Here is a 12774-nt window from a genome sequence, read left to right on the forward strand (position 1 = left end):
GCCAAGCACTGTCCTGGTTCATAGGTAATGCTCAACCACTGAGCCACGCCAGCCGGGCCTGAGCAGTTATTTTAAGGGCTTGTGGTACCTTGAGGATAGGTGCAAAGAAATGATTCAGGCCTTGGGCAGGCCTCCCCCTCCCCCATGGGTGCCAAGGAGGGAAGTGTCAGCACAGGAATGCTGTCATCTTTCTTCCTCTGTAGCTTACCTTGCTTTTTAGGCTGATGATAAATAACTTAGCATTTTTGGGAATGAGCAACTGCTGTGAAGATTCTGAGCCTCTGAGTCATTAGCCCCAAGGCAGGAGGCTAACAACTGGGGGTGGTGGTGGTGGTGGTGGTGGTGGTAGTCTGCAACAGGCTCTTCCAGCAGCCTCTGTGCCGCTCCTGCTCCTATAACCTCCCCCTGCAACTTAGGGCCCAGACCTATTTAGGAGAAAGAAAAACTACAGCACTTGCAAGGGGGTAGTACAAATCTTAAAAAGACATCAAAGTAGAGAATTTTTATATTAAAAGGTAGGGGTGTGTCAAGCACCATTAAGGGAATTTCAAGATTAGTTTTCAGATGAAAAATTTGGGGTGATTTCCAATCTGAAAGGGTGACACTTTGGATGTAGCAGAACACACCCTCGGGTAATCTCCAGCCCACCCCTGCCTCAGTTTCCCCTCCTGAAGGTTGAGGCGTGTTTAAAGGTGCCTCAGCAGCAAAGGCCGCTCCGCCCTGGAGGTTCCGCTTTCCCGGGAAGGTGAGTCACTGCCTCTGCCTTCCGCCCACATCCTGGGTTCCTGAAGAGAAGCCGCTTCCCGCTTCCTGACCGACCGAGCGCTTGATTCGGCTCTGCAGGAACACAGACACGCCGCGGTGACTTGGGTGCCCTGTGGCCCGTCCTCCCCTGCCTCCTCCAGGTGGGGCACCAAGCGTAAGGGAAGGTTTTTAGTCCCCAATCAGGGGAAGGGTGCCACCCCACCCTGCTCAAAACAAAACGAAACAAAAAAAAGAGACATGTGGCAGCTTCCAGTTTATCTGGGTCTTTCCTGGAGCTGTCCAAACAATTCAAATGTTTGTGCTGGCTTTACAGTTCTGTTCATATGCTGCCTTTATATTGGGGCATTTCAGTTTCTGGAACTATTAATAGGAGGAAAATCCAAAGTATGAAACTATCAGCAAGTGAACCAGGCTGCCCAGGAAGCAAACAGGCAGGGAAGGCTCTGGACTGGAGCCCTGGCACTGGGAGGCTGGGACTCGAACACCAGCCGGTGCGGGGTCTGCTGCGGGCACGGTGCCTAATAAAGAGCAGTCTCTGGCCTCAGGGGCTCCCCATCGGAAGCTGAGCACAGAGCAGTCTTAAGTGTCAGAGGGTTGAATGCCTAAAGAGCCAGCATTGCTGCCCTGGGAAGGGCCAGGCAACGGCCTCTCTGTGAGTATGACATTTGAGCTGCTTTTGATGGGCGAGCAGGAGTTTGCCAAGGAGGAAAGGCATTCTAGCCGAGGGAGCAGCTTCTAGCAGAGGGAGCAGCTGGTGCAAATGCACTGAGTTGTGTCTGGCCTGGGTGTTTTTAGAGAACAGGTCTGTCCTGGGAGGCTTTGATGAGAGGAGGGACTGGCACTATTTCCCCCACCCTCACCCCCACCCCTGACACCTTGTATTCCAAATGCCACATGCCAGGTACTATAAGAATTTGGGATGCAGACAGGGGACACAAGCCCTGTTTCCTCAAGGAGTGTTTATCAGTCAGGATAGGCCAGGTTAGGCTGCAAAAACAAGCAACTCTGGGAGGTTTGCAACAAAGGTTTGTAGCCTATTCAGTGTTTACTCTGGAGCTGTGTGACTCTCCAGGGCTGGTGTCCTCCCTGCGGTGGCTCAGTGCTGGTCTTCTGTATCCCACATCCTTAACCTTGGCAACGTGGACAGTTCAGGCGGGTAGTTCTTTGTTGTAAGGGGCTGTCCTGTGCACTGCAGGGCCTTTCCTTTCTGGATGCCAGAACTTTGCCTAGTTATGATAAAGAGATGTCTTCAGGTTACTAAATGTTCCCTGGGGGCAGAATGGCCCTGGTTGAGAACCACTGCTAGCCAAATAGTTCTCTCTGGTTCCCGGCCTGGCTTCATCGCCACCCAGACCGGTTTCTTTCCAGGAATGGGTTTGGACTGGCTTTGGGAGTTGTCGGTGTCCTCGTGCTCCCAGTCGCTGAGGTCTAGGAGGACTGGCCAGGGAGCTGGGCACTGGCAGTTGAATGCTTCTACTTGGATGTGATATTGGCCAAAGCAAGGCACATAGCTCTGCCTAACCTGGGGGTGGGGCTGTACAGCGGAATTCCTAGAGGAGGAGAGCTGCCCGTGCTGGTGGCCACCACTAATGTCCCCCATGGAGCTTTTAGCGAGGCCACCTCCGCATCTGTGCTCGGTGCTGGGGTGCAGAGGCCCGGGGGGCTGCGAGGGGGGGAGCCAAGGAGGGTGGGCTAGGTGTTGGTGCTGGGGTGGCTTCTGAGGCAGCGGGAACAGCGTGTCCTCTGCATGCATGGGCGAGAGGAGGCCCAGCCACCTGTTCAGGGAACCCCGAGTCCTTGGCAGGGCAGGGAGAGCAGGAGGAGGTTGCCTGCAGGCCTTGTGGGTACAAAGGGACTTTGTATAGGGGCTTCTGAAATCTGGTGATTACCAAAGTGTGCTCTGAACAGCTTGGATGAGCGTGTGCAGGCTTAGCACGGGCATAATTACACGCTTCGTCTCTAAGTGGGTGTTAGCGCTGTGCAGGTGCAACTGCTTTCTCCTTGCCCGTTGGTGGGGAAGCCTGCGTTTCTGGGTCGATTCCCTCTCCTGTGACATTGTTCCTTGGAGGCCTGGCCTCCCTACACAGCCGGCTGATCCTGCGGGCCCTCTCTTCAGGGGCGGCTTGCAAGTGACTGTGACCTTGCACATTGCAGGAAAGCAGTTCTTGATGAGGGGCCCTATTTTTTCAAGCTTCACTCATTGGTCACTGCTCTGTTCTCTCTGAGCTCCTGAATTCTTCCAGCTGTCACTGGACCGTCTCTCCTCGTTGGTCAGAGGGGACCTCTGTGTCTCGGCCTGCATCTCTCTCCCCTGCTGATGCACCATCTCACAAGCTTCACTTGCTTGTAGCCCTCAGGTCTCATACCTGCTCAGGAAGGTCCTGTTGGACCAAAAGGTCGTACCCATTTAACAGATGTGAAAGCTGAGACCCAGAGTGGCTAGCAACATGTGCTGAGCCTACTGGTTTTCACGGGGCCTTGCAGGTCTGCTGATCGATGGGGGTCATGGTCCCAAGGTGTCTAGTGATACCTGATGTATCACATCCATGGCCTGTGCCTAGGGCTGACATGGCCTTGTGGCATGGGCTAGTGGATGCTTCGTCTTGATGGCCCTGCCTCCTGGGCTTCTGGGGAGCTCTTTTCTCCTTCTCCTGCCTTGGGTCCTCTTTATCAGCTCCTTTGCCATCCCCTCTCCCTCCAGGCCGGTCATCCAGGGTAACTTCCGTCAATTCCAGGACCAGGTGGCCACTGTCGCTTACTGAGGACCTGCTGTAGAAAGCAGGGCAGTGGCCAGTGACAGAAACTCAGTGTAAACTGGTCTCAGCAAAACCCCGCAGCTGGAAGCCCCGAGAAGACAGGCTTGGGCAGAGAATGCTGGCCTTTACTTCTGGCGTGACCCCGAGAGTCTGAGCACTCCGAGGCAGCAGGGGCTGTGCCCTTTGCTGCTGGGAGTCCCAGGACCCATCCTGGGAAGGATCAGCGATGGCCTGGCTCAGGTTGCATGCCCATCTACAACTGTGTGAGGTGCAGGCCACATACCCACCCCTGGAGGGGGGCGTGGCTGCCCCTCAGTTGTTTGCCCTTTGGAACCATGCAGGACTGAGGAGGGCAGTTCTGAAAGGTAGGAAGGCCGGGCAGAGCAGCCCCTTGGCTGGGTTCCAGGAGTCTCCTCATTTGACAGACGAAACTGAGGCACTAGGTACAGTTGGGTCTGGTTCCGTGCTCTCCTTGGGGACGTATCCCACCTCATCCATTTCCATAGACAGTTCCTGAACTGTCTGGTCAGCTGAGTCCTGGGATTCTAACCACTTCCTGGCACCACCGTGGTTGCAGAGATGGACACGTGCCCAGTTCCTGGGAGATGCCCTTTTCGGCCCTCTCCTGGGGCTGGCGTGCGGCCTCCCCTGCCTGGAGTGTGAGCATCACAGCGCTTTCTGGTTCTTCTGTGCCCTTCATTCCTGTCCCAAGATCTGGCAGGGCCGCCCTGGAATGAAACCTGCTCCCCTCCCCCGCTGTTGGGCAGATTTGGTCCCGCTACCAGCAGCACCGTTCCCACATCTGGCCGCTCCCCAGCAACACCGGGTGCTTGACAAACTCCGGCCTGTTTCCCAGGGTCCGAGTCTTTAAATGGCTCTGAATCGAATGCTCCCACGCGTGGAGTGGGTGTGGCCGCAGCTGCTCGTTGAGAGTTTGGAAGCTCTCCTGGTGAATCCTGAGCTCTCTCGCTTCAGCCAGTCAGTGACTCACGTCCTTCTCAGGCATCTGCTTCCTGCCAGGCGCTGGGAATGCGGGCAGCTAGTGTTACCTGTCATTTAAAAGATAATTTAAGAAAAGTGACTTCTCTAGCTTTCGAGATTATATTAGAGGCACAGGGCACAGAATTCAAGAGATGCAGGGGCATGCACAGTGAAAAGGAAGTCTCCCCACCCCACCCCTCCCCTCCCCCCTGGCCACACTTGCCCTCAACAAGAGCCTGCCCTGTGACCATTTTCTTGTAGTGCTTTCAGATTCGTTCTGTGTATTGGTTGTGCTCAACCCAGATAATGTCTGCTGAGCACAGAGTTTTACACCTCATGTTCACTAGCAGTGTCTTAGAGAGCCTGAATGCCCTATGTGTGCCTGGAGCACGTCCTCATTCTTTTTAGAGGGGAGGGAGGGGGAGAGACAGAGAGAAACATCAATGTGAGAGAGAGACACAGGTCTCATACCTGCCCAGGAAGGTCCTGTTGGACCAAAAGGTCATACCCATTTAACAGATGTGAAAGCTGAGACCCAGAGTGGCTAGCAATGTGTCCTGAGCCTACTGGTTTTCACGGGGCCTTGCAGGTCTGCTGCTCGATGGGGGTCATAGTCCCAAGGTGTCTAGTGATAACCTTCCTGATGTGTCACATCCATGGCCTGTGCCTCCCTCACGCACCCCGACCAAGGTACATGCCCTTGACCGGGAATTGAACCCGGGACCCTTCGGTCTGGGGGCCAACGCTCTTGCCACTGAGCCGAACCGGTTAGGGCCCTCATTCTTTTTAACTGCCGCCCAGTGTTCCCTGATGTGTGTGCCCCTTCTTTGGGGGTGGGGGAGAGGTCACTGCCCGTCCTTTGCTATCATAGACAGTGTGGCAGTTGACAGCCACAGCCTGCAGCACTTGGCGCATTTGCATGTCTGTGGGGTGGGATCCTGGAGTTGGGGTTTCCATGAGCTAAGCACTTGACAACCAGCTCTGGTTTCTCTTCCCTTCTCCCCGCTCCTGCCTCCCTCTCTCCCTTCCCTGCCCCTACCCCTTTGGTGTTAGGATTCAACTTCTGGACTTTCTGGTCATGGCTGGTTTCAGGAGCCTGCTGCTTGGGAATGGAGGTTGTGGGTGCCTCTGTCCTGTAGGAGTTCCTGACGAGGAAGGGAGCCCAGCAGGTTTTCGTTGTGTTTTCCTGAGCGGGCTGCTGTGTGTGTGTGTGTGTGTGTGTGTGTGTGTGTGTCTTTCACCCGCCCCCCGCCCCCCGCCCCCCACCTCCCCCTCAGTCTGCTGTTACACCATGGTCCTGGAGTATGCAGACCAGGCTTGCCCAACTCAGGCCTCTCTCTGCTCATCAGAGTAATGGGCCCTCCCTGCCCCTCCCTCGGTGCCGGGGAGGGCATCTGTGCGGCGGGCACTGGGGTGCCTTAGCCCCCACACCGTCTGGGGGGGATGGTGGACTGATGGGAGCTCAGCCCCCTCCTTTCTGCCTGAGTCGCAGGTTCTCCTGTTCTTGGAGCCCTGGCAACCCAGGAACTGTGCTCTCACTCCTGGGAGATCAGCCGCACTTCAGGGTTTCAGCCTGTCTGTGCTCGGCGTTACTTTGTTTCTTTTATGTTTCCAGTTCCATCTGTTTTCAAAGTTAGAGGCCTGTTTGTTTGCAGGCCTGGGGGAGGGAGAGCTGCCTGGGAAGAAGTCACATGCAGACAGTGGGAATGACAAGGCTTCATAAGGGGAACGACAGGCACACGGGGATAATCTGGATGCCACAAGGATTAACTCAGAGGGCAAGACTCAGGCCCTGGCCGGCACCCAGGGGAGGCCCTGCACCTGGTGTGGGTCACGTCCACGTGCCCTCTGGCTCCTCAGCGTCCCTGTCTTTCCCACTGTGCGGTCCCGCTCTGGTCGTTTGGCGCTTCCTGGGGACTTGCTTCTCCCTCAGCTGTTGAAGATTTCTGTACAGAAGCAGGGGGAGGGAAGGGTCGGGGGTCAGGTGGTACACTGAGCCCAACCTGGCCAGTTCCAGCCGAGTGCCGAGTGACGGTGGCAGTTTACTGTCACTGATGCTCATGTGGGGCCAGGACAACTTGGGGACGAGGCAGGGCTCCGAAATAGTGTGGGCTGTGAGCTGGTGGCGGGGTGTGGCCCAGGTCCTGGCGGTGCTGGCTGTCCCCCGGCCGCGGGCTCTGGTGGCCCAGGGCTGTGCTGTTGTGTCCAGGTTGTCCCTTCATGGAGTCATGGCAGCTGATGGGTACTGGCCACCATTCCTTCCAGAACTGCAAAGAAGCTGTGTGCCAGTGTGGACCCTGGGATCGACCCCATGGTTTTCAAATTGGGTTTGGGCTGGGGGTTCTGTGGAGGTGTTGGGTCGAGGGGCAGGCGGCCGGGCACACTCCGCACGGCAGTGTGACCTGGTGAGCCGTCTCCGCTCCATCTTGCTGTCTCAGGTAGTGGCTTCCTTGTGAGGTTCCGCTCCTGGCCGGGCTCTCAGAAGGCTCTGGGGCCCACTTCTTGCATGAGCGAGTCAACAAATGGAAGGTTGGTAGGTGTCCCCTCAGCTGTGCCATGTGAGGGGACAGGGCCTGTTCCCCAAGGAGGTTTGGCCAGCTCCTCCCTCAGACGGGGGCCCCTCAGGGCCTGAGCTATGGCTGTTGCATTTGTTGTGCCTTTTCTGCAGCCTGTGAGCCCCTCAGGAACTGAGCTATGGTTTACACACTTAGGTTTACGGAGCATCTATATACTGGGCGGGCACCATGGCTAGGCACACAGTCACTGAATCTGCTATGCTCACTGCTCTGAGGAAGGGATGTGGGCCAGTAAACTCCATTCCTGACCTCTCCTGGTCCCAGCCCTGAGCATCTACGGGAGGCCTGGCCTTTTTTCCAGGAAAATGCACATGGGCATGCCATCTATGGTCCATACGGACCCCTGTGCTTCTCCAGCTTCCCCCCCACACCCCCCCAGAGGTGGGCCCAGTAGCGGTACCCCAAGTCCTCAGGAGCATTCTGGCTCTGAGGGGATGGGGTGAAGGGGGGGTCAGGGCTGGCTTCCTGGGGGCATTTCTGTGTGAGCCCAATCCTAAAGGCTGAGGTGGAAGGTAAGGACCAGGGCTTGGAGATGCGACCAGCCCTGTAGTCCTGCTTGCAGTGAGAATGTGGGGCGGGGAAGGTCAAGGTGAGTGAATCATCAGGGAGCCTTTGTTGCTCTGGGGAGACCCCCACCCCAGGCTCTGTATGGGGCAGGTGAGTCAGGGCACTGGTATTGGAGATCAGAGGCCCTGGGATTGTGGGAGAGAGAGACGGAGATGAGGCCCAACCCCGGGGGATATTGGTGAGGCTGAGATGGTTGAACCAGGGTCAGAGGGTGGGCAGGGTGTCAGTGGGGGCCAGAGATGGCTGGGAGTGGACAAGCAGCCGGAGAGACTGAAGCTTTTGGAGAGTGGATGGGCTGGAGTGGGACAGGCTGGGCCAGACCTGGGGGTGAATAGGGGAGTGAATATGGGGGTGGGAGGGGCCTCAGGCAGTGCAGGCTGGAGCTGCTCTGACAAAGGCCTGGCCAGGGGTTGAAGGGGAGATGGCTGGCTGTGAGGACTGGGGTCTCTGTAGGCCTCTGGCCAAGTCCTTCTGGGGAACAACCCCCTCTTTCTGGCAGAAGGTGGCTTTGAGGACCGGCGGGAAGTTCATAGACCTTCCCCTTGAAGGTGAAGCCATTCTGGGGAGCACAGCCTGAGAGGTGCAGCCACCGGCTCTCCTCCCCTCCTGCCTTCAGCTGGCTGTAGGGAACATTCTGGAAGGACACTTCCTGCCTGCCCAGTAACCTTTGTTTTCTTTGTTTTCCTCCACAGGAAGCGAGGGATAGAAGTGGTGCAGGTGAGTACAGGCCCTGCCTCTCCCACCTTTCAGGCTGGGGCCTTTCAGCGCTCACCTTCCTCCCTCCTGGGGTCTGGGCACCTGCTTCTCGCCTCTCTTCTCTCTCCTCTTCTCTCTCGTGCATCAGGCCTTGAACTTCTCCCCACCAACCTCCGTGATTCCCTCCTGGGCAGGGCTTGGGGTTGGGGCTGCTGGCCTGTCAGGTTTATGGAGTTGCTGTGGCTTTGTCTGTGGACGGAGCTGGCTGGGGGAAGAGAGGAGGCTCTTGGGGGTAAGGGTGGGCAGGGTGAGGGGGGCATAGCCACCCAGCCAGATGTCTGTGGTCCTGATGCCCCCACGGTTTGTCTGTGCCTGTCCTCAGGCTCTGCTGAGGGAGCACGAGCCCCCTGCTCTTGCCTGGGTGGTTTGGTCCTGGGGGTGAGCCCTCGCCTATGTCAGACCTTCCAATGAGTGGTGTCAGCTCCAAGACCACTCCTGTCCCCCCCACCCCCCAAGTCAGGGTGTGTACCTTCCCGCGTGGCACCCCTTTTCTGCTGTCAGGCCACACCTGACCTTCCCAATGGTCCCCTGACTCTTGGGTGGACTGAATCAGTGGGGGGCTGACCCCCATGTTGCCTCACCCTAGGATGGACTTGGGTTAGGTACGCACTGGCTGGAGACAGAAGGAAGGAAGGACAGAGAGAAGCTCTCCCAGGGCCTGGAGCTAACTCAGTGGCCCAGAAATAAATGTGCCCGCCTGCCCTGAGGGTGGTTGGTGACGTGGGGCGAACTGTCTAGCAGCCTTGGTGGTCCTTCCTTCTGGCCGCCCTTTTCTGCAGCCTGTGGGTTGAACTTGTCACCTGGAGGCTGAGGTTTGTTTGGGGGGAGGAGGCGATTAACTCCTAGAAGCCTGGTCATGGCTCTAGCATTTTCCTCCAAGCTCTAGTCCAGCCGTGGGCAAACTACGGCCCGTGGGCAGGATCCGGCCCGATTGAAATGAATAAAACTAAAAAAAAAAAAAAAAAAAAAAAAAGACGGTACCCTTTTATGTAATGATGTTTACTTTGAATTTATATTAGTTCACACAAACACTCCATCCATGCTTTTGTTCCGGCCTTCCGGTCCAGTTTAAGAACCCATTGTGGCCCTCGAGTCAAAAAGTTTGCCCACCCCTGCTCTAGTCTCTGCGGAGCTGCTTATGCTGCTAGTGCTACTCTGAGCTTTCTGTGGCCCTTACTTTCTCTGTATCAAAGGGGGAAGTCAGAGTTCAAGGATGGCTGAGAAGTTTGCCTTCAGGGCATTTCCGATTGATTGACTGCGGGCGCCTGGAGGGTTCTACATCTAAATGGCTGAAGGGAGGGATTGACTGACAGTGCCTGTGGGGCGGGTGGTCCTGCGGTGGGAGAGGGCCTGCATTGTAAGTTTGCCCTTCTGGGCCAGGTGGCTCAGCTCCTTCCTGCTCCAGGACGCTTCCGCTCCTTTGTGTCTCAGTCCTTCCGATGGTTACCTTGGAGCACGGGGTTCCCTTGCAGGTGGCTGTCCCACCGGCCGGGCCTGGGCCGCAGCTGGAGCTTAGTGCTTCCCTGAGGCCCACTCGGGAATTTCTGTTGGGAGCCGTTTTTGGAGGAAGTGACTATGTGCTCACCAACAAATACGCTGCTTAAAAGGGGAAGAAATGTGCACGTCCCCCAACACCTGATTCCTGTTCACGCAGATTCCAGATGGGACACAGTGGGGTGCCACCCCCACCACGCGAGGGGGAGGCCTTGGAACCTCAGGGCGTGAGGGACAACCCGGGGGTCAGTGTGTTCAATTTACATGGCTTCCCCCGGAGGATTTAAGCTAAAACCTTAATCCACTTAGCCTGTGGCTGGAACTGGAGACTGGAGCCATTATTTTAGAATTAAGTACCAGGCAGAAGTTATGAAATCTTTCTGGATGTGTCTGCTGTTCACTTTGGTGGTGCCATGGGGAGGAAGTGGTGGCTGGGGACCAGGATGAAGCCAAACTGGATGCTCTCCACACCGGCCTCTAAAAATAAAACCCACCTCAACGCTTCTCTGTTCACCTCCTCCTGGCATCCCCGGGGGTTTGGAGAGCTTGAAATTTCAAGACACAGAGAAACTCATTGCAAAAATGGGAAGGGAATCCATTTAGCTGGTTTTTAAAAACCAGCCAGGCTTCTGGGTGCCAGGTCCCCAGGCTGTGGCTGCTGGAGATGACTGGCCAGTCACTTAGGGGTCAGTGATGGAAGGGCTGCCAGTGTTTCCTGTGTCAGGTGCCCTGATGGGTATTCTCCGTTTTGTGCAGCCACCTAGTGATGTGGGTGGAGTTTTCATGTCTGTCTGGAGATGAGGAAACAGACTCAGATGTTGTGACGTCTTTTGAGGGACTCAGCTGTTAAATGGTTAGAGCTGGTAGTTGAATGCGGGTCTGTCTCCAAAGCCCACATGGTAATAGGCTGTCTGTCCATTTACTAAAGCCTCTCAGGCCTCTTATCACCTGGGGATTGGCTACCGTTTAGTAAAGGATGTTGGGCCTGTAGGCGGGAGGGAGGACCAAGACGCTGGTTAGATCTGCAGTGCTTGCCGTCATGGGAGTTACTTCTCTCCTGCTGTAAACGGCAGCAGTGACAGTGAATGCCTCATTTACTTGGTTCTTTGGGTGCTGGGCATCGGCGGCATTTACTCTGGACAAGCGTGTGTGTAACCTCTCCCGGGCGGCAGTGGGAGCACATTTAAGAAGTCCATTTTGCAGCTCCTCGCTTCCTTGTGCTCATTCCCACAGCTGACCTGCTGGGGAAGGAGCTTGTAAACTGTCCTTCCCGGCCACCCCTTTACATCGGTCCCCCTCCCATCTCCACGGAGGCAGAGCACCGAGTGGTGGGGAGCAAGACACTTGGGTTCATGGTTCAGGCTGTGTGACCTCAGTCTGCCTGTCTGTTAGATGGAATAATGATGGTACCTGTCCCCTGGGAACGTTGTAGACCGAATGCAGTGAACTTGGGTAAAGCAGGAGGCACGGAAGATGGCCCGCGGGAAGCTGGTTATCTGCAGGAGAACCGCACCCTTGTTATCAGACGTGAATCTGGTGTGTGACGGGACGGGAGGTGGGGGGCGGGTCACGAGGCTGTCATTGTGATCCTGGGGCAAGTGAGGGACTTCCTTTCTCTGCAGTGAAACTGAAAGAGGACTTGATTGAGTTGTCAGCTGATAGAAGAACATTAACAATGATTTCTGAGAATAAATTACTCTAATTCTTAGCATATAATTCTGAAGGAATTCAGAGAATGTGCTGTGGTAAATCTCTTTCCATTTCTTCTTATTTATTTGAATGAGTGGTCTCAGCACTGATATCTATACAAATTGCAAAATGGAGATAGAATTGATAATAAACTCAGTCTTATTCTAGCAATAGGTGTTATCCATTCTGTGGATACAGGAAGCAGTTAAATTTCCAATCATCTCTTCTGAGATGTATTTCTAACAAGGTTTTAATTTTTGTGCTTATTGTTAATATAAATTTGTAATATATTTCTGTTGCATTAATTATGTACTAGTAGTAATTGTGATAATAAGTCTGTCCAGAAGAAAATTTTTTACACTTAGAGCTTTATGGTCACATGACATTTAAAAATTAAAACATTTATATACTTTTTTGCCTCGTAGTATAATAATCAATAAAAGACCTTCAAACATAAAACAAACTGAGAGTGGAAACATCTAAGGGATGCGGATTGGGAAGTTGGAGGAGGCAAAGGGAACATTGCCAACTTCCCAGGTGTTTAAGAGTCTGATTCTGTAATTTTAAGATGGATGGTGGGTGGTTGCTCTCAAATCGCTATGATATTTAGATTCCATTGGATCCATTTAAAAGAGAAACAGTAACAGTTTTATTTTGAAATGTTAATATTTACAATATGTTAGAAATTACATCCTCTACAAGTATTTAAACTTAAGATGAGAAATTTTAGATGTCAACTTGAAAATGTGCAAATAGAAACATAGTTTTAAACATTTATTTTGGGGGTTTGGTTTGAAGGCCACTGCTTTCCCACATTATCTCGTTTACTTCTCAGAACTCAGGCCCTGAGGCAGGTGCCATCATGCAGACGCCCGGCCAGGCTGGACACCTCGGACTCCGGGGCCTCTGTGTCTGCTGAGAACCAGAAAGGCCTCTGGTGGGCTTGTCTGCTGGCCGCTCGCTTTCCTAACCTGGGTCTGTGAGGCCAAGGATGCTTGATAATAAGGAAAACTTGCCATTCTCTGCTCATGTAGTGTGAGGAGCCCCAGGTGAGGCTGAGGCTGGGAGGGCCAGGAGCAGGGGAAGCCCCACTCTGTGCTAGTGCTGGGCTCAGGCGAGCACCGGAGAGAGTAGGGCAAGGGCTGTGGGACAAGATGCCCTGACTACCTGTGGTGGCGGTGACGGTTTCA

At 54.7% G+C, this 12774-nt stretch overlaps 1 protein-coding gene across 4 annotated transcripts in view; it reads left to right on the forward strand.

Moving 5' to 3' along the window:
- The window catches only part of ITPK1 (inositol-tetrakisphosphate 1-kinase), a 133303-nt gene that overhangs the window by 24157 nt on the left and 96372 nt on the right, over positions 1-12774 (forward strand). For all 4 annotated transcript variants that reach the window (XM_059687544.1, XM_059687565.1, XM_059687554.1 and 1 more), the window contains one exon: positions 8338-8362. In XM_059687544.1, the coding sequence (XP_059543527.1) occupies positions 8338-8362 (25 nt within the window). The remainder of the gene's footprint in view (positions 1-8337; positions 8363-12774) is intronic.

The sequence above is a fragment of the Myotis daubentonii genome, chromosome 1 (assembly GCF_963259705.1).
Source record: "Myotis daubentonii chromosome 1, mMyoDau2.1, whole genome shotgun sequence".
Lineage (NCBI taxonomy): Eukaryota > Metazoa > Chordata > Mammalia > Chiroptera > Vespertilionidae > Myotis > Myotis daubentonii.